The sequence below is a fragment of the Python bivittatus genome, unplaced genomic scaffold (assembly GCF_059951505.1).
Source record: "Python bivittatus isolate LINGU-HERP-01145 unplaced genomic scaffold, Pbiv_v1 ctg000020_np1212, whole genome shotgun sequence".
NCBI lineage: Eukaryota > Metazoa > Chordata > Lepidosauria > Squamata > Pythonidae > Python > Python bivittatus.
Window position 1 is genome coordinate 53241301 of NW_028277030.1, and position 23795 is coordinate 53265095.

Sequence of the window (23795 nt, forward strand, 5' to 3'; positions counted from 1 at the left end):
ACATAAACAAGTATGACATATAAATGGAGCAGGAGGAAAATTAGCTGAGACATCTGATTCTTAATCCTACTGCCACTGATAATCTATGTTTTTAAGGTGAGGGCAATCAACATAGTAGCTATTCTACTAATACAGACTCTGCTGAGCATTGAAAATGGTAGCTGCTGTTGGACAAGAAACCACAAGCCTTTCCATTATTGTGTGTTTTAAGCTTTTAAAAAATATTAATCTTCCGGGAAATTGGGGTAAGAGCAATTGCAAGGAAAACTTGAAGTGGAATTGCTAAGAAAAGCTACCATCTTTTCTAGGGTTAACGGATGCTTTTGTAGGATTTTAGGTCAGATTAACCTTTTGCTCACAATAAGGTTGTTTATTGGCTTTATTTTTACTGACTTTGAATGAATCTAAAAGAAAGGATGGGGAAATCAATATGAAACAAGACAATGGGCTCTCAAGCCTCTGGCTATACTTGCTTTTGGCTTGGCCTCACACACAATTCTGCAACATGCTGAGACTGGGAAGGATTAGCCTGCTTGTGTTGAGTAAACTGATGATACTCAATAAACAGTTTCTGTTGTAAACCCCTTAGGATGTGCAAAGCCACACTGGTTGGCATTAGACCAGATAAGCTGTCGAACTAGCTGTAATCTCATTTAGACCTGAGCTGATCCTCCTGTCCTTTCACTCCACAGGATCAAGGAAAACCACCAAGCAAGCAGATGTATTAACAGCAGCGCTGCTGGCTGAATGTGGCAAATGTATCATAAATTCCTCTCTTGGTGACAAGTTTGCATATAACTTGCACAGAGCCAGAGAAATCAATGGATTGCAGAATTCATTAGTACTCTTATTATTGCAGGCTATTTTCTATTTATGGAAGGGCAGCTATTACCAAGTAGTTCTGGAAACTTGATCTTACATGGTGACCATTTCCTCTTTCTGTTAATGCTTTTCATTCTTGGTTGTCATTCAGGATTAACCATTAATTTACAGGTAGTCGTCGCTTACCAACTGCTTGTTAAGTGACAGTTCGAAGTATGTTAAGTGACAGTTCGAAGTGTGACGGCGCTGAACAAGTGGTACTTACGACCAGTCTTCGAAGTTCCAGCCGTCGCAGTGCCCCCATGGTCACATGATTGTGATTCAGTTGCTTGGCAACCAGGTCACTTCTTATGACAATTGCAGCATCCTGCGGCCACGTGATCACCATTTGCGACCTTCCCAGCTGGCTTCCCACAAGCAATGTCAATGGGGAAGCCGGCAAGGAAGGTTGCAAGTTGCTCTGGGGCAACTTGCAGTTCTGCAAGTTGCCCCACCCAGCCTTCCTGCACACCACACCATGCTCTCCTTCCTTCACATGCACCAACACACCCTTCTTCCCTTGGCCTTCCTGTGCTTGCACTCACCCACCGCCTCCTTCCCTCGGCCTTCCTTTACACACAACATGCCCTTCTTCCCTTGACCTCCCTGCGCTTGTATGCACCTGTGCCCTCCTTCCTTTGGCCACCACACTGCAACACCTGTTCCCCCAACTTGCACATGGCCTGCACTGAGCCTCCCAGGGCCTCCCTCAATCCCTTGTAGCACCCCCATGCTCCTTACCTAGGACTCCCACCGCTTCCCACTTAACGACCTGCACATCTTGGAGTTACAGTGACAACTGGGATTGCCTGGATTGCTGTCGCTAAGTGATATGGTCATGTGATGTCGTGCTTTATGACATCACTTAGTGACGGCAATCCTGGTCCCAATTGCTGTCGTAACCCAAGGACTACCTGTATAAACTAATTAACAGGAAGAAAGGAAGACCCATGGAACTCAACAAGATATCTATCTATCTATCTATCTATCTATCTATCTATCTATCTATCTATCTATCTATCTATCTATCTATCTATCTATCTTGTGCCTTCAAGTCAGTCTAGACTCCTGGTGACTGCTGGACTAGTTCCTGCAGGTTTTTTCGGCAAGATTTTTCTGAAGTGGTTTGTCATTGCCTTCCTCCTAGGACTGAGAGAGTGTGACTGGGCCAAGGTCAGCCAGCTGGTTTCATGCCTAAGGTGGGACTAGAACATATTATCTCCCAGTTGCTAGCCTGGTCCTTAACCATTACACCAAACTGATTCTCATCAACAAGATATAGTCCCAAGCAAATGGACCTAATTTTGTACTGTAACTCACAAAACATTTTTATACAGAAAACAACTGAAATTCCTTCTACAAACAATATCTTAATATTTTTCACAGCTATGCATTTCAGAAATCCAAACTACTTAATTAACTAATTTTTTTATTCTGAAAGAATTAAAAATACTGGTGATTTAAAATATTATCACAACAGTTAATGCAAGCTTTCTAGTATAATCCTTACATATTTCCTCAGGAGTAATTTCAGCTAGGGAAAACTGCCACAGTTCAATCATAAACAGGTTTTGTATGAAAAATACATCTTCATGTATGCCTAGGAAAAACTAAAATTTTTGGACATCTCCCACTGATCAGTGTAGAGAACCTTGAGCCACATAATCCAATGGTCTGCCTCATTAAAATATAGATCTTCTACTAAAAAGAGAAGAATAAATGGCACCTTTGATAAAAACAGTAATAAAAGGAAATGCAGCCAGATTATAGCCCTGTAAATATTTCTATCATGTGGTTGCTTGGTCATCTGTATGTTCCAAATCCCCTGCATTCTTGCTTTCTGCTGCCTTTTATGTGTCAGCCCTATGGAGTAGACCAAGCCAAGAAACAGACTCCATGTAGGCCTAAAACTACTTTTATTAAGATTGGCTATAGTAACAGAATCTCACAAGTCTGAATGTGCTTCCCCCCCTCCCTCTTTTATATTAATGTGAATAAGGAAGGTGCCTGTCTGAGAACCTTTCCTCCTTGTTTCAGCTTGTGTGTGTGTGTCTTCGAGTCAGTGTTGGCTCCTGGCGACTGCGTGGACTAATCCCTGCAGTTTTCTTGGCAAGGTTTTTGGAAGTGGTTTGCCATTGCCTCCTTCCTAGGGCTAAGAGAGAGTGACTGGCCCAAAGTCATCCAGCTAGCTTCGTGCCCAAGGTGGGACTAGAACTCATGGTCTCCTAGCTTCTAGCCTGATGACTTAACCACTATGCCAAACTGGCTCCTGTTGGGGCTTAAGCAATGTTTATCTACTTGTTGCTGGTAACAGATCTTTTCTCTCTGTCAAAATCATCTTCTTTACTCTCTACACCACAGCAGGTGGCTGCATCTAGTTGACTTTGGCTTATTTTTAATAAGCCAAGATGTGTCAGACTTAGTTAGAACATTGGTAGGAGATCACCAGAAAATCCCAAGGCTGTAAGCTGTACTGGAAAGTTGAAAAAAAAGTAATGAGAAATCACATCTGTACTGTTGCCAAGAAAACCAAACAGCTGGGTTCACATTGCCAAGCTTGACTCAGACTTTTTTTTTTAAAGCCAGGACTGAAAGTTCCCCACATTTCCCATGTGGCTGAATGGTTATCAGTATTCCCACAGTTGTGGCTTCTACCATCGTTTGCATGATAGATGGGTGGGTGGGTGATGCCACCATTATATGTGCTTTCATACTTAGTAAAAGAGATCTGTAGATCATAATCTGACAATCCCAGATAAGCACAAGATCATTTCAATCATAACACAGCAGTAAACTGTACAAATCAAAGTGAAGAATCTTGCTTGTAGAATTATACTCATAGTTATGCTGAAGAATCCAAATCAGTGGCACAATACTCAGAACAGTAAGAGACAAATGCTACTCCATGTCTATATCAATTTCCATGTGCTGTCACAGAGCAACCATGCAGGTCAGACATGTACTACAGGGCACAGAGGTCAGGTCCAATGTGTATTACAGATGCTGCAAATTGCCACCGACCTATTGTAGACAGTTACAGCAAACATGCCCTTCTCATTAATCTTTATCTATCTCTCTGGTATATCTGGGCTAAATGCAGCCAGAAAAATTCAGACTGTCCTTCAAGCTGATCTAGCAGTGAGCAGAACAGGGTTCTTTTTTGAATAGGCCCACCACGGGATTCAACTTGGTTGGTAGGTGCTTCCTACTGCTATTCTAAAATCTTCAATACATATGGCTCAAAATAACCATTCCTGATAACATAATGTCTAAATTTAAACTCCTTTACAGAATGATCCAAAGCCATGAAATTCAACAGTGTCTCTTTCTGTCTCTGGTTTGAAGAGCAATAGTAACATCCTATTCAATTTAGGTATATGACAGAAATTACTTTATAGCTTCTGCACTATCACTTTAAAGCTGTCTGATATGTTAATGTTTCACCTCTTGCCCACTTCTCCTTCAGAAGTAAAGGAGTCCCATTTAACATAATCACTTAATAACTGCAAAGCGATAGGTATCAGAACCCTAATTCTTCTAATATTTGCCAAACCCAGCTCTTTTGTAATAACAATAACACCATGATAGCAAACTGTAAATCTGTGTAATTATAGTTTAATTGTATTGTGAGGCATGCATTAATCACAAAGTTTAAGTGCCAAGGATAGAATTATAATAATTCTGTAAAACAAATTTAAGCTAGCTAAGTAGGTCAAAACCACTAGCATGCAACAGGAGACCTTTGGGAATTTATCAGTTAATGGCTATTTATGTGCAAATGAGTGCCCTACAACCCTCCAAAATCCTCTGTAGCCGAAGGGTATTTCTGTTAACCAGGAGCATGCTTAACTGCTGAGGCATAAATTAAACCATTTATTGGAATTATTTTAATTCCTTTCCACCCCCATTCTCACTGCACAATTTACAGTGTTCATTTACATGGAGATGGAGCTACTAAGGACTTTTCAGAACAGCTCCTGTTTAGGAAAAAAAAGTTTTACTAAAGCAGTAACAATCATGCCTCAATGTTCTGACCTTCTAAAAGGTGGCTGGAATCATTAAAAATTCCAGAGGTTCAGCACGCAACAACAATACAACAGGAAAAAGGCACTCTTTTGTAATGAACTCTAATTAAATGAAATGCAGCCTTCCCCCCTTCCACCCCCCATTTGAAATTGAAAAGATAACAATGAACATTCTGTCAACCGCATTTTTCTGCCATGTTCCTGAACCACAGATATGAAAAATTTGCTTATGAAAACTGATCAAAAGGTTTTTTTTAAAGCAAAACAACATATTTACAAAGATTTGATTTCTTTTAATGCAAAAGAAAATAATATCCAGTTTTGTTAATTAAACAATCTTGTGAGCAATACTGAAAAACAATGTGGGCCTTTGCTTATCTATCCTCCACTTCCAGGCAATGAAAACCCTTCTTCTCTACAGAGGAAAAATGGAAGGAGTTATTGGATTTTTCTTCCTCCTGCTGGTCAGTTGTGTTTTTTACTCTTTTGAGTGTTTATTTGTATTTTTACTGGATTTTTTTTTACTTACATATCTGGTTGTGTTTGGATTATAAACTTGCTTTGGTGGCCTTTTTAAGGGTCAAAAACAGGATATATTTTTATTAAGTGAAGGAATATATCCTTATGCTTTTATACTAAAATTGCTTTAGTAACTGATAACTGATCCCCTCAGCATCAATCTGAATCCCAGAATTTATTTTTGCAGTAACTTTGGCTCCATTTCTGTATTCCTCTGACTCATTAATGAAATGGTCATAAATTTCAAATGTGACCTGATTTACTTCGGAGGATACTTGTTTTGATCCAAACATCTGAATGTTTGCACATTCTTGGAATTCAACACAAGGATTACTTGAACTCTGCTTGACACAATCAAGTACAATTAGGGCCCCAAGTTCTAGAATTCAATGCTTCCTTCATCCAATGTCAAAAAAGGTACTGTAGGTTAATTTTATATTACATGCACTGTAAACAAGCACTGATACAAAGGAAAGTTCTATTAACTCATAAAGTTTTCAATACCAACAGAAGAGAATATATATAGCTCAGGGTTGAACTGTGGAGTTTTTGGGGTTCTCTGAGCTTGGTTGTTTTCTTGCAGATGTTCATTACCCACCTAGATCACATCTTCAGTACTAGAAGGGAGTGGGGTTTGCTCTCTGTTTATATACAATAGCTTGCCTGTCAGTGTTGGTGGGAAGTTGTTTTTTCCTCATTGTTTTCCTTCTCTTATTTTTATTGAACACCAACTAGCAGCCAGAAGACATGATGAAAACTTAATCTCACAACACATGGACAGACTTAACCATAGTTTCAACTGGGAAACTGTCAGCATCTTAGGCTTAGCTAAATCCAAAAATGTGAGGGAATTCCTGGAAGCTTGGTATTCAGACAAGGCAGCCATCAACAGGCACATAAACAACATCTACACACTATTCAAAAGAGACAATAAAAAGGAAACAAAAAGACCAGAACACCTCCTTGCCAGCAATCAACACCCAGAAGCAGGGATTAACACCAGACAAACAATCAAGCAGTAAACAACAGCCTAATCTAGGAACTACCAAGGAAAAAACAATTCCCACTCCAACACTGACAGGGCATGCCACTCTATATAAACAGAGAGCAAACCCCACTCCCTTCTAGCCCTGAAGATGTTGCCTAGCTGGATAACGAAATGTCTGCAAGAAAACAACCAAACTTAGAGAACTCCAAGGACTCCACAGTTTTCATTATGCATACAACATAAGAACTGCACTGGGGGTCCTATGGTTAGTTGAATATGTGCTCCCTATTGCTTGAAATATAAAATTATTCCCTGGGGGGATGGGGAGGTAAAGCAGAGAAGAAGCAAGAAGCATGACCATACTTACCTGAAAGGAAGATGATATCAAATTCAAGATGACCACCCCCTCTAAGGAAGACTAGACAAAAATATTTTATACACATGCAGGTGTACACACAAATGCTCTGCAATACCCATTTTCCTCATCTTGTTAAATTAGGGTTGCTAGCTGAACTCAATTCTAAAAATCCAACCCACCAGCACAATAAACCCATGCCAGAAGCCATACTTCAAAAAAAATAAATAAATAAAAGTTTAGGGAAAAATAAAATTATACTAATTAAATTACTGACTAAAGTTAATTGTCTATAAAGTATTCTATTTATAAAGTTAATTGATGCCCATCTGCATATACCAATCAATTTCTTGCATATGCCATTCTCACACACAAAAATGTACAAATAGACCCCCCTCACACACAAACATTTTTCTCCCTCTTTCCAGAAGTAGTAGCAAAAAAGTGGGGGGGGGAAACCAGGATAGAGAATGGTTAAGAGAAAGAGGAACCTGTACAGAGAAGAGAAAAGAAAGGGAAGACAATTGAAACATAAGGCATGGGAAAGCAGTAACTAGAAAAGGAAGAAAGAGAGAGAACATGTGCAGATCTGCTGGGGTGTTGCAAAAGAAAGGTTAAAGTTATGAGGCAAATAGCTCATTCCAAGCTAAAGCTTTAGGCTAAGCTTCAAATGGACTCACATGTTGCAGGAACAGTACTACCTGTAACTATTTGTACTTCTTGCTTATTCCTTAGTTTTCATATTTCTTCTTTTCTTATCACAGCATACTTTCCCAATTCCCAACTGTTTGGGAGAAAAAGAATCTGTCTTCCTCCAGGGCCACTTATGAATTCATTTCCATATAGTTACCAACTTTTCTTGTTTGCTCACATGCCTCTGATCCCATGCTTACCCAACTTGATACTCTCCAGAGGAGGTGAACCTCAATTCCCAAAGGCCATCCTGGTTGGGAATTACAGGAGTTGAAGCTCAATCCAGCTGGAAAGCATAAGGGAGGTTGTTTTGTGCTACAACTGCATCTATGAAAATAATGCAGGAAAAAACAGGATTTATAGAAAAAACAAACTCTGCTTTCACAGATGCGCAGATTTCCTTAAAGGACCCAATCAGCATGAGAAGCAGGGTTTTTTGGGGAAAAAAAAATCCAGATGAGATTTCAGGATAAGGATCTAAAATGTGGAAGACTGCTGCCAAATAACTCATGAAATAATGGGGAAGAAGAGAAATAACATTTTTCTGATTGCTAAATTCCAGTTTTGAGGTCCTCAAAATATTTATTCTGAGGAATTTCATGCCAATGAATCCTCTGAGATTGTAGTTTCAGAACTACCAAATGCATACTTGAGGGGATGGAATAAGAACCTCCCCCCCCCAAAAAAGAATAAGCTCAACTTTTGAATAAAAGAATGAAGGAAAGTATCTCAACACATCTCTCAATCATATATTCCACATTTTAACAAAAACATTACTCCATCCTACTAGTGAATGGTTATTTCACGCATTTCCCAATCTGTTGTTACTGAAGAAAGGTGTGTTCATATTTCTCTCTCCCACCCCTAGTTCTGGAATATTGAAAATGTGAGTAATACTGCCATCATGACCAGCTTGCCCACACCACTCCCATTCGCACCATTAAAGTGAAGGGGAGGATGCAGCATCAACCCTGTAAGCAGCTGCAGCCAGACTAGTTAGAGTTTGTTTCATACTTCTATCATTATATAAGCCAGATGACACTGTTCTCTAATCCAGCCAAAGCTAATAAGTACCATCAACCTGTCACTTCCTACATCTCAAATTCTAACATTGCAGCATCAAAGGGTTTTTTACATTTCGATTTCTTTTGCTGGCAGCACTGAGTAGCCTCCCGTTCTCCCACGGTGTTCTAATGCAGCATTTGCACACCGGGGTTACTCCCAGCCTGAATAGCAGTTCATCCCCTACTCACTGAGCTCATCTGCGGCCCATGTGCTAGGCAATTTAGATCCAATCAGCCCTTATTTAGCTCAAGAGTAATGAGTAGCATAGTGACACAGACTTAAGCCTGACCCTCAGGACACTGCTCATCAAGCAGTAAAACTGTGACAAAATCATTCATCTTCCACCCGCTGGCAAGAAATAATACTCACGCTCACTGTATTACTTTTCAAGGTGAGGGAGGAGGGGAGTACTGAATTTTCATGATGCGAGACATTAATTTGCAGAAAGCTGAATTCCCCTAAACCCCCCTGTTGCTATGAGCTCACTGGGGCGGGGGGGGGGAGGCCTTAGGAGACTGAAATGGAATAAAGAAAATTGCTTTGGCTTTCTTTCATTTTAAATAAGCCTTAAATCTGACAAGTTATCCTAAAGACAAGATACATATACACAAAACACCCATATACAGAATACAGACACAAATGTGTGCATGTAAATATGTGTGTCTGTGGTTATGTGTATACATATTTGTGGTGTGTATGAAATAGATATATTTCATAGATCCTCCCAGTTAATCAGTTGAATCAGTTGATTCAGATGTAGAGTTCAACACCAACTGTTTTTTTTTTTTAATTGCCTTGGTTCAATGAGAGAAAAAAAACTTGCACATTTCAATAAAGAGCTATTTTTCCCCCTCAACAGCTGCAAAGAAAGAAGTATGAAGAAGGAAGTTCATTCAAGGGAAAAAACACTGTAGCTTTGAAAGTGGAGTGCTTCAACCAGAAAATAGATGTACATTGATGTTCTTCAGGGATCACATATTTTTCTAAACAACTGTGAGCCATGAGCAGCAGGTGCTCAGTATACTTTCAAATGGAAAGTACTTATTTTTCTTAAAGCATATTTGGTGGATTTACTCTTTCACAACAGTAAATCATGTATAGCTGACAGGTAGGTTGCCGAACAAGTATAAGAGCCAATAAAATGGTTATAGCAGTGAAGGAAAAGAATATAAGAAACTTCTGAAACTGTAGAAGTCTGAGAAAAGTATATAATTTCAGAGTTACCATATTGGATAGCAGTATTTCTTAATCTTTTAGCAAGCTATTTTAGTACAACACATCTTTAAGAGGACGGAGGGCTAGGAGAAGAGATTTAGTAACTGAACATTCCAATGACAATATAGATTTATTCAAAGAAGATAAAACTAAATCCTGAAAAAAGCTAAATAAAACTAAAGCTTAGAACCTTCCAAAGATGTCAGAAGGCAAAAAATCTTCAAAATTCTAGAACACTGGCAACAAAACCAAGTGTACTCAAATATTTTTAGGGTACACTCAAATGGCAGTACATGTGTACATATTAAGGCTATGCAAGGCATTTGAAAGAAGAGCTTTGCAAAGATTTTGTATTATTACTGCTAGATATGCTTAATGAAAACCAGTAGCCTTTGTATCTAAGGATCACAGCAGAAAATAATTACCTAAATTAGAGCCAGTTAATTAAGATAGGAAAAAAGAACATTGTAAAAGGCTTGGATTGTGACAATAGTAAATCTGATCTCAGAATGTATAGTTTCCTCTGACAGGAGTATTCCAAAGGATTTAATATATTAGAAAAATATTTTTCATAAACTAATACTGAACTCCTAAAATATATTCATCTGATATAAAGAGAGATGGAGAACCTCCTGATGGGTTCAGAGGACTTCCTACAGGGCATTTTTGATGACAAAAATATAAGGATGCTGTTCCTCCCCACCCCCCAACAACTATGTATTCCCATAATAAAACTATAGTATAAATTCCACAACTGCCTGAAGAACTACAGGGTGTACTGCAACATTAATGAAATTATTCTCTCTCTCTTTTATTGTTGCTTTAGCTATGACCTAGCTCTAAAAAATGAAGGGTTGGGTGGTGGAATGGGCTGGGGGATGATGACCAATTTTAGAAAATGAGACTTTGAGCCTACATAAAGAAATAGAAGCCCACAATTTTATCATGTGTGAAGTTCTCATTCATAAAACCCCAAAGAGGATCAGCAGCCTGATCATTACATTTCGCCACTGATTCATCTTATCTAAAGGTTTAAAATATATAACTCCCTTTCTATCTACAAGACTCAAATATCTGAAGTTACTCCATGTTTCCAAAACTTATCAGTACAAACATTATATAGAATTTATAGTTTTCTTTCCTGTATTCAGTATGCTACAGGCTTTAATAGCCATGATATCTACTCAACATATTCTTTTTCACAAAATAAAATCCAGGATCAAGCAGGTGATTTTCTTTTCCTTCCTACCATTCTTATCGGATATCTAAAATTTGCTCTGAAAGCATGGAAAGGTTTAAGAAAATGGACGAGTAAGACTCTTATGCTACCCCCCCACACACACACACACAAAATAGATTTCACCCACAGAGCCTTTTTGGTATTACCCATATTTTCTTATATTAGGTCTAGAAAAAAATAAGCACACCTGAACAACTGAAGGACTTTTGAATGACTTGGGCTTAGCCATTCCACTGGTGAAATATATTTAGGAACCAAGACCTTAGTGACCTGAAAAGATGTATAAACTGAATCCAGTTGTTTTGATACCTCTTTCTACTATGCAATGAGGAGTCTTTTCTAGATATCTACTGCTGAGTTTGAGCTGGGGAACCTGATAAGCCTTTTTCTTATTTCTTTTTTTAATAACCTAGTTTAACTTGCTTTAAAATCTTCTAGTCATACCTCTACAGCCTTGATGCTAGACTCCAAGTAAAGAATTAAGAAGGCCGAAGGGTAAAGAAGTTGCTTTTTATTCTTCCACCATGAATTTTAATAGGCCATTTTAGGGAAGATAGGTTTCTGTTCCATATTAAAAGAGGTGGTGGCAACAATTAACAAGGCCCAGACACTTCAAATCAGAAGGAACCAGGAAAGATGGGGTGATGGCGGCGGGCAGGGCGGTCTGGTTGTTTCAAATGTTCAGAATTGTATTTCATAAACAGGAAGACAGATACATACAAGCAGGTGAATGGTATAATAGTAATAGCAATAATAATAATTTATTAAACTTGTATGCCACCTGACTCTCAATAACTCTGGGCGTATGCAGTAAGATTAGAAAGAGTCGAAACTATACTGACATCACAGGACTAGGTTAAGAACAAGTAAAGAAGAGTAATCATATTTAAAGGTTTAATGTCTTGTTAGTCCTTCAAGGTAGTCCAGAGAAGCACAGGAATGAATACTAACTCTTACTGTATGGTTATATTAACAGAATCTCGCAAGACTGAAAATATTTCTCCCCTCCTTTCCTTTTACTAACCAGAAAACTAGGGAGGTTCCTTTCTGAAACACTTCCCACTCCCATCTTTTACATGATGGTTGTTCAGTCTGCAGCTCTTCCTCCTGTCTCCCAAGGTCATTCCCACAAACCATTATAGTTCTACAGCTTTTATTCTAGTAAATTACACAAACATAAGAAGCTGCCTTATCTTTACTGGAATCTACCTAATCTGGGAAATATATTACTAGAGTTTCAGAAAGTAGACCTGTGCAAAACTTTGATTCAAATCTGAGTCAAACTGACTTTTCAAACTCAATTGCTGCAATACGATTTGAAACATCTAACCGAATCAACTTGATTTTCTGATTTAAATTAATGATTTAGATGGGAGTCAATTCATACACCCTAACAAAGAGATTAGTCTCAGCCTTATACATAAAGATGTGCAAACTGATCTGAGTATCCTTTGCATACAGACCATGTGCCCTTCCATCATTAGGCAATATTAAGAATTAATGGACATTTCTTTCTAGTATTAATGAGTTAATAATTAATTATGCTGCTTTTCTTTGACATATGCATGAATGACAAATAAATGAATTACTGCCTACTTAATTCATCTAATTTAAGCTTTTCTCCTTTAGCTGAAACACACTTTATTCTAAGCTAAACTAGAGCAAATATATTTTACATTAAAATTAAAATTTTGGGATGTAACAGTAAGAAGTATGACTTCAAAGATGCTACTTTTTGGAATAACAACGAAGTGCTTTGTTATAGGTCTTCCTTCAGAATAACCAAATGATCAAATCATGGAGTATGAGTGAAGTCAGGCCAGATCAACATACCATTCTGACCACAGCACAGACTCAATAATCGGAATATTTTAGATCTTATACAGCAGGAATGGGCAGCTTTTTTGGATTATATTAAAAAACAAATAAGCAGCTGGAGACAACAGAGAATCAGGTTATGTTTCCAAATGATATCACCAAAGGAGAGAAGGCAAAATTTTAACTGGGCTGTGTAAAGCTTTCAAAAGAGGTGCTTCTCAATATACAACAGCATGTACAAAGCACCTCCTCTGGAGTCATTAAAGCAGCCATGTCATTTGCCAGGCTCATAGGCTTCTTTAAAAGCTACTTCTGGCTGTCTCTATTTATGCGTGCATACACAGATGCTTTGCTGAGCTGTGGATTGCAAAATATCTCTTTTGAAGGCTTTGCACAGCCTTAATTTCAGCCTCTTTTCTTCTTGAATAAATTTCCCCACCTCCTGTTTTTTGAATATATTAAACATCTTGGCAGTTTAATTTTCTTTCCCATTAAAAACTGCAGCTGAAATCTCAAAAAGCTGCAAAAATAAGTGCCAGAGATTGCATGCAACCCACCCATTTCAAAGTCATGGATTAAGAACTGGGAAAACCTACATTCAAATTTGCAGAGTTATGAAACTTACTGACTGAGGTCCATTTAGTATATCTCAGCCTATTTCATGGGTTTGTTGCGAGGATAAATTGGAAGCAATGTATGCTATCTTGAGTTCTTTTACACAAATGTAATGGGGGAAAAAAAGTCTAAAACTTATCTCATTCCTCTCCCCTCTGTTTCTTTTAAATATAAAGGTTAAGTGTGTAGAAAAAGGAGCTTTGAAATACTTGCTTTGGAGAAAAAATTGAATACTTACAAGACCTTTCTACTCATACTTTAGCCCAAGAAAAACTTTTCAAAAGTATATTATAAATCCTAAAAAATAAAATGGGCTATAATAGAAAGGTTGACGGTACTTTAACTACAACTTGGACGGCAATAATTAAACCACAATTTTGGCTACCTATCACTTTGTAAAATGAAAAAAGGAAGAAAAGCTTGCAATTTCTACAATCATTTCAAGTAGAATGTGATTACCAAAAGTCTATATGATATGTTAAAGGGGATTGGTACAACTATTTGACATTCTAAGCTTTAAATACCAAGGCATTTAGTTAACACAGCGAAGTCAGTATTTTCATAATGCTACTTAATCAGCAATAAAGGAATGCTCCTGTGAGCCATCATCTTGGGTTAGCAGAAAAGTGGCATATGAAGTTATTATTAACTAACTGCCTACAGGGAGCTGCTTCTGTCTTTAATCAATGATCTCACTTCCTATCTACTTGCAAATTCTGACAGCTATAGAACTATTACACTCCGTACAGTTGGCAGAAATATTACATTTATGCAAGGAGTTGATATCTTATTCCCATCTGGATCTTAAAGTAGAAGGGATTGCTACAGTGAGACATTTTCCCCTTTGCCAAATCAGAAAGGCAACCAAGAATGCAAATGATTAATCTGGCCAAAGGTATTGCTCCATAATCCAGTTCCCTTCATGTACATGTGCATATATCCACACAAAGTAAAATGCAGTTCTTCACACAATATATATCTATATATATATATATATATATATATATATATATATTTAAAAAGTTGTTCAACTCTAGAGCCAGGAGGGAGTGATCTGATCATGACAAGGGATTGATGTTAACATTCCTCAACTCTAGATCACATTGCTAGATCACTGACCAAGACAAAAACCAGATCTACCATGTGATGACTGTTGTGAGTTGGGTCCAACAAGCTGGATCAGGTCCATGGTAGCTGTGGCAGCCATAGACTCCTGAGGTGCTTCTGATTCTGGGCCCACACACAGCAAGTTGAAGTCCTCCAGAATCATCAGCCTAGGGCAGTGTTTCTCAACTTTGGCAACTTGAAGATGTGGGGACTTCAACTCTCAGAATTCCCCAATCGGCCATGTGGCCTAGGGAATTCCACCGTCAACTTGGCCACAGAGTCAAGGAGCTCAGGCGGGGCAGCAGGTCAGGATCTACCCAAATAACATTTAGTATGATTAATCAAACCTTAGTTAATATCTGCATTATTTTTAAAATAACTGCTGTTCATTGTTCTCCCTTAAATCAGGAGGTTCATTTATTTTATTTTAAATACAACTATTCTGTGTTTATACAGACCATTCAAGACCAAAGGACCTTCTAAGGTAATATGCATGGCACAGTTAGAACAAACGAAGAATGAATGGGTCCAGCTTCTAGATGGTTTTTGTTTTTAAAATACCAACTTAAACCAATTTATAAAGACTCTCCTAATAAATCACTTGCACTTTGTCAAACACTTTATCTTTGTTTAAACACAGCCTGGGGGGAAAAAAATCAACCGTCCTTGGATTTATAAGCTACTGACAGCAGAAGTCAAACTATTCAGACAGTAACAAAGTACTTAAGGTAAACATGTAGGTGAGTTTCTTCCCAATGTTCAGAATGCATATTTTCTGCAGTCCTTCCCTCACAGTGACCAATCAATAACTGCCTCATTATGGTGTACAGCAGAATGATGGCAGAAGATGACTTCCAACTTTCCTAAAAAAGTTTGTGACTTTAGCTAGAAGAACTGCCTCCAATGCAAATTATAGACAAAAACATGTTTATCAGAAAAAGAAAAGTCTGGAGGTTGCTAATCATCATACAAATCAAGCAAAAACATTTGTATTTAATCACAAGCCTCCCATTTTTTTAACTAGTCACTATTTCTTCCTTCCATTCTATTGTATTTCTTTTTTAAAAAATACCTAACTCAACTAATATAAGTTAGTAGCAGCAGCTGTGAGGCTACAAAAAAATTGCACCTGACACTTCTAAGCTGTATTAAGACCCACAAAAGCATGCAAGCTCAGAAATCAAGCAGTTTGATTGTAGCAGAAATATCTTCCTTACAGTGGCCCTCAGCAGTCTGTCCTTGCTGTGGTGGGACCACCCAAACCAATTCCCTATGAAGAGGAACATCAGGTCCATCTCTTGTGGAACTCATTACATCATCTGAGACGCCTTCTGCCACATTTGGAGAGCAGAAGAATGGAAGCTACTTCTGTTATCTTATTCTCCTGTAAAGAAGGTCTGTCTGGTTTTAATTATTATGTAACGTGGCCTGGAAGCCCTTTAGGAGATGAAGGATCAAGTTTAAACACTAAGAACAACTGCTGCTATTCATGGAGAACATCAGAGTTTAACTTCTCAGTAGGCTTTTTCCTGTCTTTTGTTAAATGTTTGCCACATATAGCAAATGTGGAAAGAACCTGAAATAAGTAGATAATGGCTGGAAAAATTAATGATCAAAAACAGTGATACTATTAATTTCATACTCTTATACTTCATTTATTTCATGATTTGTAATGTAAGACCCATATTGAAAATGAGTATGTTAAAAGTATTATATATTTTTTCATAATTTGATCACTAATTATACATGCACATCCTCACTTATCATTGCTATCAGCAAGTAATGAACTTGCACATATCTAACAGCTCTTACACATCTCATCTATTTCTATATTCAAAACCCTGAAAGCTGCCAAGCTTAATTCAGCTCCTTGCTGGATATGACGTCCAAATGGGTCTCTGCAGCTGACAAAATCTTAATCATATCAACTGCATCTTAGCTATATAAATCAATGTTTGTTTGCCACTTCACAATCTTACGTTTCATGCGTGTGAACGCTGCTCTTCAGCTGGGTGCTAACTCAAAACCGTATTTGTCTGTCCTGATATTTCCTGTTCTACTGCATTTGCTACTTTCTCTTGCTGTTTCTCTTATGATACCACTCTATTATTCTATTATTTTAATCATATTTGTACACTGCTCAGATATTTGTAAGAAAAAAGGGTGGTTCAGTACAATTTAATAAATACATAAATAGTAACCCACATACATTATCCTGAAGCTATGTCAAAATCAATGAAAAAATAAGAAACTTCAGAAAACTGCCATAAATAAATTCTCACCTCAGCCTGAACAAAACAACTTGCAGGAAGTTTAACACTGCTGCCAGTTCAGCTCCTCGGCAACCTGGCAACAACATGCTAAAACCATCACTCAGCAGCTTTTCTTCAGAAAGGTTCAGGTATAAGCTGCTTTCAAAAACTTCTTGGACACCATCAACATACGTGGAAAGCAGCATCCAAAGGTTTTGTTTCTGCAAGAGGTCATTTCTTGCGACTAAGAATTCCTTTGCCTTTTCACAGAAAGCCACTGAGAGTTGCTCAGCAAGCATACTGATGTCCATGCTCTTGTCAATGTATGTTAAGATGCAGGCAAAGTAACCTTTCCAGATCAGAGCCTTCTGAGGAACACTAGTTGAAATGGGACTGAGGAAACGCAGAAGTTCCATCATGCGGCTGGCAACATCTTCGGTCTCTGCTAGGACTGCCAGCACCAGGAAAAGGTATAAGAAATTTTGAAGCCCAACTTCCGTCAGTTCACACATTCTTTTCTGGTGGAATTTGGAATAAATTCTGCATTATAAAAAAAAAAAAAAAAACCAAAATACTTTCCTTAAAACTTGTTTCGTATTTGTCCTTTGCATCAATGATCTCTGTTAGTCTTACTTCCAAAGAACTCTTTTATGGAAAACTATCCCCTGAATGCCTTTCTGCTAAAAATGAGTTACTGTATGTGTATTTCTTCAACATTCAGCTTTGTTTATACCAATGCATTCAGAATAAGGAACAAAAAACTTCACAGAGTAGGAGTCTGCAGAGATGTGCCTGACAAGTGACTGAGCTAATGTAAATCATAAATGTCACATGAGAAAGAGCCAATGTTGGGGTTTGGGAAAAAAAGTTTTACTTCTGTCTACTTTTCATCAAACAGAAGCTGCTAATACATGAAGCACAAATAATATGTGTGATGTCCTTTGGGGGAAAAGTGAAAATAGATTTGAACAAATCTAGTAGAACTTTACTATCAATTGAATTTTTTCCTGATGTACACTAAAATTTTATACACTGGTAAAGTTTATGGCAGTCTTCTACAATCCAGTATTGTTGAGATCAGTAAGACTAAAACTCCGCATCATCTGTTGTGGCTAAAGATGAAGGAATAATCACAACATATCTTTATAGCAGCAATTTGGAAAACTCTGATCTACCCTTTTACTTGGACCTGAGAAGTAAAGTAAAGTAAAGAAAAAAAAAGACTAAATAGGTCATGAGAAACAAACAAAAAACAAAAAAAATGGTGGTTTCTATCTGACCCTTTTCCATACTGCAGCTCTTAAACTTCTGAAAAGCCTCTGGGTCATCAGAAGGCCAACATAAAGAGCAGACATAGCATGTGGAAGGTAATAAGAAGAAACGACCAAAAATTAGGCAGAGATACCTTGTGTGACTAGAATTCTTAGCACACAAATGGTTCTCATTGATTTTTGCTATACAACCTCTGTTCAAGTGATCCTTTTGGGGGAAAAACATGGGGGAACAAGCAGGATAGAAAAGACTGTTTATGCAACTTTGGATGGGTTCTGAAAGCTATTGTATATGAAAGAATCATTTTACTACTGGCTCACTCTTCTAACTCAAAAAATCTACTTCACAAAATATAATTGTTAGTATGAATTGCACATCGTTTGAAAATTTAAAAAAAAATAGAAAAGCCATGCATTCCTATAAATTACAAATATTTTTAATATTAAAATAAAATCTGATTCTTCTACAATCCCTCATTTTATGAATATTTCAGAATTCATTAATACATCTTACTAAGATAAAACAAAAAGAGTCCACAAAAAAAAAAAAGCACACTGATGAAAAATCCTAGGTGGAAAACCGTTAAAGCCACCATACCTTCCTTTGATCTGCTTCCATGGATGAACACCATTGATCTTGCCTGCTTTCTTCATTATTTGTGCCAAAATGTGAAGAAAAAATTGGAAACTGTTGCAGGACATATACATGTCAGGTGTATGTATGTCACCGCAACAGCTCTTTATCAACTCATACATAGACAAGGGTGTCTTGCTAATATTTGCAAGACCTTTGAGACCAAGCCAAGGAATGGTAAAGGGATTGTTCTGCAAAAAAAAAAAAAAAAATTCATAATATAGCAGTTGCTTTCTCCTTTCTTTCACAAACTATTTTACCATAACCAACTAGATATCCAATAACTGCACAAGTGAAGTGCTCTCTAGCTTTAGGTCACAATCAGCTAATGAGTGCTAGCTGGAGACCTGCTGCTCTCTTCCTTTCATCCCCACAATAGCAGAAAAAGAAATTTCATATCTTTGGGGACTTTGATTCACCCTTCCCTTCTGAAGTGTATTCATTTACTCAATATATTTATTGATTAGAAAATATACCATGTTCAATTTTTTTAAACATATTATATTTGAAATAATTTCTGTGGTACAGTGCAATACACCCTGAATACATACACAAAACTGACCATTTGTTTTATTGAATCTGGAATGATTATATACTATATAGCAGTGTTTCTCAGCCTTGGCCACTTTAAGATGGGTGGACTTCAACTCCCAGAATTCCCCAGCCAGCACGTCCACCTACCTTAAAGTGGCCAAGGTTGAGAAACACTGCTATATAGTAATAAGATGCAACAATATTGTGTTAAAATATTCCACATGTTGTGAACTTGTATTGTTGTTGGAGTAAAATAAAACAATATAAAAATTAATAATGTACAATTCTATACTTAACAAAAAGGATTGGGTTATTTTTTTAAAAAAATTCTCAGTATCAGATTTTTCTTAAGCTTATACCAACTTAAATTTCTGAAACTTTACTAACCAGATTTTTGCTGTTATGTTCCCAAAGTATGGTGACGATAGTGAGATTTACATCCCAGATACGGCTTAACATCAAGCAACACTGAAGATGCATTCGTAACTGTTCTTCTAAAATTCCAGCCTAGCAGACAAAATATTAAGATGCTGTTAGTTTTTTATTTAACAAGGTTTCTAATTTAATAACAACCTTGACCACAAGTCAAATCAAAAAGGTTCAGATTCTAAGTATTTTCTTTTATAACAGTCATTTCTGGCTTAAAAGGGAGTTCCGTTAGAACAATCTGAGAAACAATGGTACTGTTATCTACTACTAATCTCCATGCGCGCACACGTGTGTGTGTGTGTATGGTGTTTCAATCATATAGTTACAATCAGGGTATCCTTAAAAGATAATTTGGAGTTTAATTCATGGCTAGGCTATCTCTAAGCATAACCCAGAAAAAGTTTATATACTGTTTTGGGCCAAAAATACTTCTTAATGCCTAAGTCCCATCAAAAGCAATGGAAAAAGTCTTTAAAATAACTTTCTAGCTACCACATGATAGATTTGGCTCACTTGTAAAGATTCTTTGTTGTAACTCTAAATACCAACATTCTATGACATATATCACTTACACATTTGTCAGAGAGTTACATTTTAAAGAACAAAAATAAAATATAATTTTTAGTCAATTGTACTGGAACTGGCCAACTGAAATCAATTTTTTTAAGGGCAAAATTGCATGTTGATATAGGAACTTTATTTCATACCTTGACTAAGTTCACTGATCATGCTAAGTTAGAAATCATGATTACACAATATAACAGTAGGTTCAAAGAAAAATGCTAAGCAAAACCCTTTTTTAAAAAAGTTTGGCTTAATGTATTATATGGTAAGCACAGCCTTTTTTTGACACAAATGATTGCTTGTCTTAAATAAAAACTGTTCTTCCTTCTTTATGTTCAATCATATACTAATTATCTGTTTACATGAATAGGCCAAAACTAGAACAGCATTTAAAAATAAATGCTTGCTTGTAAAGAGTCCAATTCCAAGAAAACTTTCTACCCAACTCCAACAAGCAGCTACATTTTTTATTCTTAAAATATCACAGTCACGGCAACCTAACTAAACCTACTCCATCATCATTTTAACCAAGAAAGACTAGCTAAGTTTCTTAAAATACATTTTAGGTAAAATACTATATACTATGAAACTATATTTTACAATAAAATATTGGGGGGGGGAGTTTACTTAGCATTTCTATAATTATATTTTTCCAAGGAGTACCTAAAAATTACAAAATATTTTTGAAGCAATTTGAGTTTGAAAATCAGTTTCGTTCATCACATAACCAATGTTCAGTTAAAACTGTTATTCTTCCTTAACCACACCTAGATTTTCATTTTTCTTTTTTTTTAGCTTTACTTACTTATAAATCAGTATCCAACCCTAATAATACATATAAAGTGATCCTATGTTCATTGCCCCAGAAGCAAGTTCCTCTGAATTTAAAGAAATTACTGTAAATATACATAAAACTGCACCGTATCACATTAATTATGATGGGGAGCAAAGCATTAATGTGCAGACATATTGGGCTGAATTCAAGGTTGCAGTTAGAAACATTTTGCTGGTACTAGGAGAATGTGAATTGGTGCTAAAATTCTCACAAATTCCTCTTTGTTTTTAGAATGTCTCTTTCTCTTTGTTTTAGAGGACTGATAGACCTTTTGAATGATCATAGGAGATGATGCTGGACAATTAGCGGGAAAGGGGACAGCTGAAACAACCACACAGTACCATTGTCTTCCTTAAACAGGAAGCTTCATAATGTTTGAGTAAATGGAATCTTGGATCAAGTTTAAATCCATTTTATGGATTAGTCAAAGTCAAAAGGAAACCCATAATTGAGATTAATCTACTTGCTTGACTATATAGCCAGCTACCTTTACTTGAGCAAATTATTTATGTAATGGTTGATATTAATTTACAATTTATACCATGCAACCTAAGAACAAATTCACACACACAAAAAAACATTAATATATACAGCATACTTAAAAGTACTTTTAAAAGGAGGTCACTTCTGACCTCTGGGCCACAAAGTATTGCATTAACAGCTCTGCAGAAAGAAAAATGATAAGGTATGAAATGAGTGCTCAAAAGCTACAACCTTATCAGTAAGAGTTTGATTCAAGCCTGTAAGACAAATTGCTCAGCAAGTCAAGTCACCTTCCTGCTGTGATGAGGATATAGCTGAATTTTCAATGCAATAGACTATCTCCCTTATCACGTCTCTCAACTTGATACCCTCAGATGCAGTATAGAGCTTACATTTTCTAAGCATCCTGTTCTTATTCGGAATATATCTTGTCAAAGGAGCCAAGTAACACGTCCAGGATAATTATCTCCACCCTGCACCTTATCTGACAATTTATCTTCAAAACACAACCACTTAAGAGTATATCTTCTAACAAGAAAGAAACTATGTAGCATCCTAGCTCAGAAGATCAACAAGGCTGGTCATACTCAAAATTAATTTCAGAAAGCAATTGAATGAATAAAAGGCAATCAATCCTTTGCCTCCATATTTCTGAAGTAACCATAATCAAACTTTCAAGTTATTATTAAAATGCTTACTTGATTATTGATTGACTGTTTCAGCAGATCTTCAACATAAGGCCAGTTAGATTCTATTGGTTTCTGAATGGAAAATATTTGGAAAGAGTTAATTTATAAATAATAACAATTATTCTATAGAAGCCTATCCATAAGTAACTTATTTTGAAAACAATGGTCTTTCTCTCAGCTAACCAAGAATAGAATTCTTGTAGCCTTAATAAACTATGTAGCAGTTACAAAATTTTTAGCCTAGAAAGAAGTGAGTAAAAGCACTCACTTTTGAGGATGGAGCTGTATAAAGATATGCAGGTCATACAGAAAGAAAATAGGGAGATTTCTCTCTCTCATAAAAGTAGTACCTAGCTCACTCAGTGAAGCTGAATGGTGGAAGTTTCAGGACACCCTGAAATAAGTATTATTTCATAACGTGTATAATTAAAGTATAACATTTACTATAACAAAATACAGTGATAACCACCAATCAATGATTCAATGATTTGAAAAAGGATTAGACAAATTCATGAGGGTCTGTTTAATGTTATTAGTCATACTGCCTCTCCTGTATCACTGGCAATACCTGTTACTGAAAAATATATCCTAATACTTGTGGGCTTTCCATATGCATCTGGTTAGCTACTGTGGGCACAGATGGATAGACCAACTAAAGCCTGGGACTAATCCAACATGTTTCTTCTCATGACTGTATGTATGACAAGTAAGTGAAACTGTGATATATTCTCCTCTTTTTCACTGTTTTTAAAATTAGTACATAAAAATCTTCCTCCTCCCCTGATGTTGTTAAATTAGTACAAAAAGCATTTTTGATCCTCACAGAGAACAGATTCATTTTGTTTTTGTTAGATATAACAGAATAAAATATTTAATGTTGCCTTTTACCTAGAAGAAAAAGATGTTCAGAACGCATAAATATAGATAATTTAAACTTACCCTTCATGTTCTAAAATCAACAATGTAAGTCAATCAACAATGTAAGTCTATACTGTATCTTAAGGATCAAGAATGTAGCTAATCCCAGTGGATTTAATATCACAACTAGCAATTCATCTATTTGGCTGTCTTTCTAAAGATCATAGCCAGCATATAAATTAGTCCTGCAATCCTTAATCACAAGTCATGTTAATGAAATGTACAAGAGGATCTAGAAATGATTATGCCCCCTCTAATTTGGTCAATGCCAATGAAGAGTAAAGAAATAAATACTTCTGTTTACATAAATCAAGTTTAGGAACACAGTTCAAAAGGTCTTCAAGAATTGAACTAAAAATCCCCAACAATGAGAACTGACAACCATTTTCTATCTTTAACAAAAAGCCTTTGAAATACAGGTTTTCATAAAGAATTGCAAAATATTCATTCCCTTAGTATATCTAGCATTTCTGCCTAAGGAAAACATTTCTGATACTATTTGCTAAACAAACACACATGTAGTTCTGAACTAATAGCATGAAATATGATTTTGCATTCATTTGTCATATTACTTAAAAATACAACTTGAGTTGCAACTTTAAGTATATAGGCAACATTTCTTTTTAACTCTATGCAAAAAAGAACTAGTTTCTTCTGGTTCACTTGTTGAGTTGCTAAGCTGCTC

General features: G+C 36.5%; 1 protein-coding gene across 1 annotated transcript in view; it reads right to left on the bottom strand.

Moving 5' to 3' along the window:
* MMS22L (MMS22 like, DNA repair protein) overlaps nt 1-23795 on the bottom strand; it is a 97616-nt gene that overhangs the window by 43931 nt on the left and 29890 nt on the right. The window contains exons 11-14 of the mRNA XM_088138656.1: nt 22202-22264; nt 19580-19699; nt 18623-18849; nt 16784-17293 (exon numbers count right to left, since the gene is read on the bottom strand). Of these exons, the coding sequence (XP_087994782.1) occupies nt 16784-17293; nt 18623-18849; nt 19580-19699; nt 22202-22264 (920 nt within the window). The remainder of the gene's footprint in view (nt 1-16783; nt 17294-18622; nt 18850-19579; nt 19700-22201; nt 22265-23795) is intronic.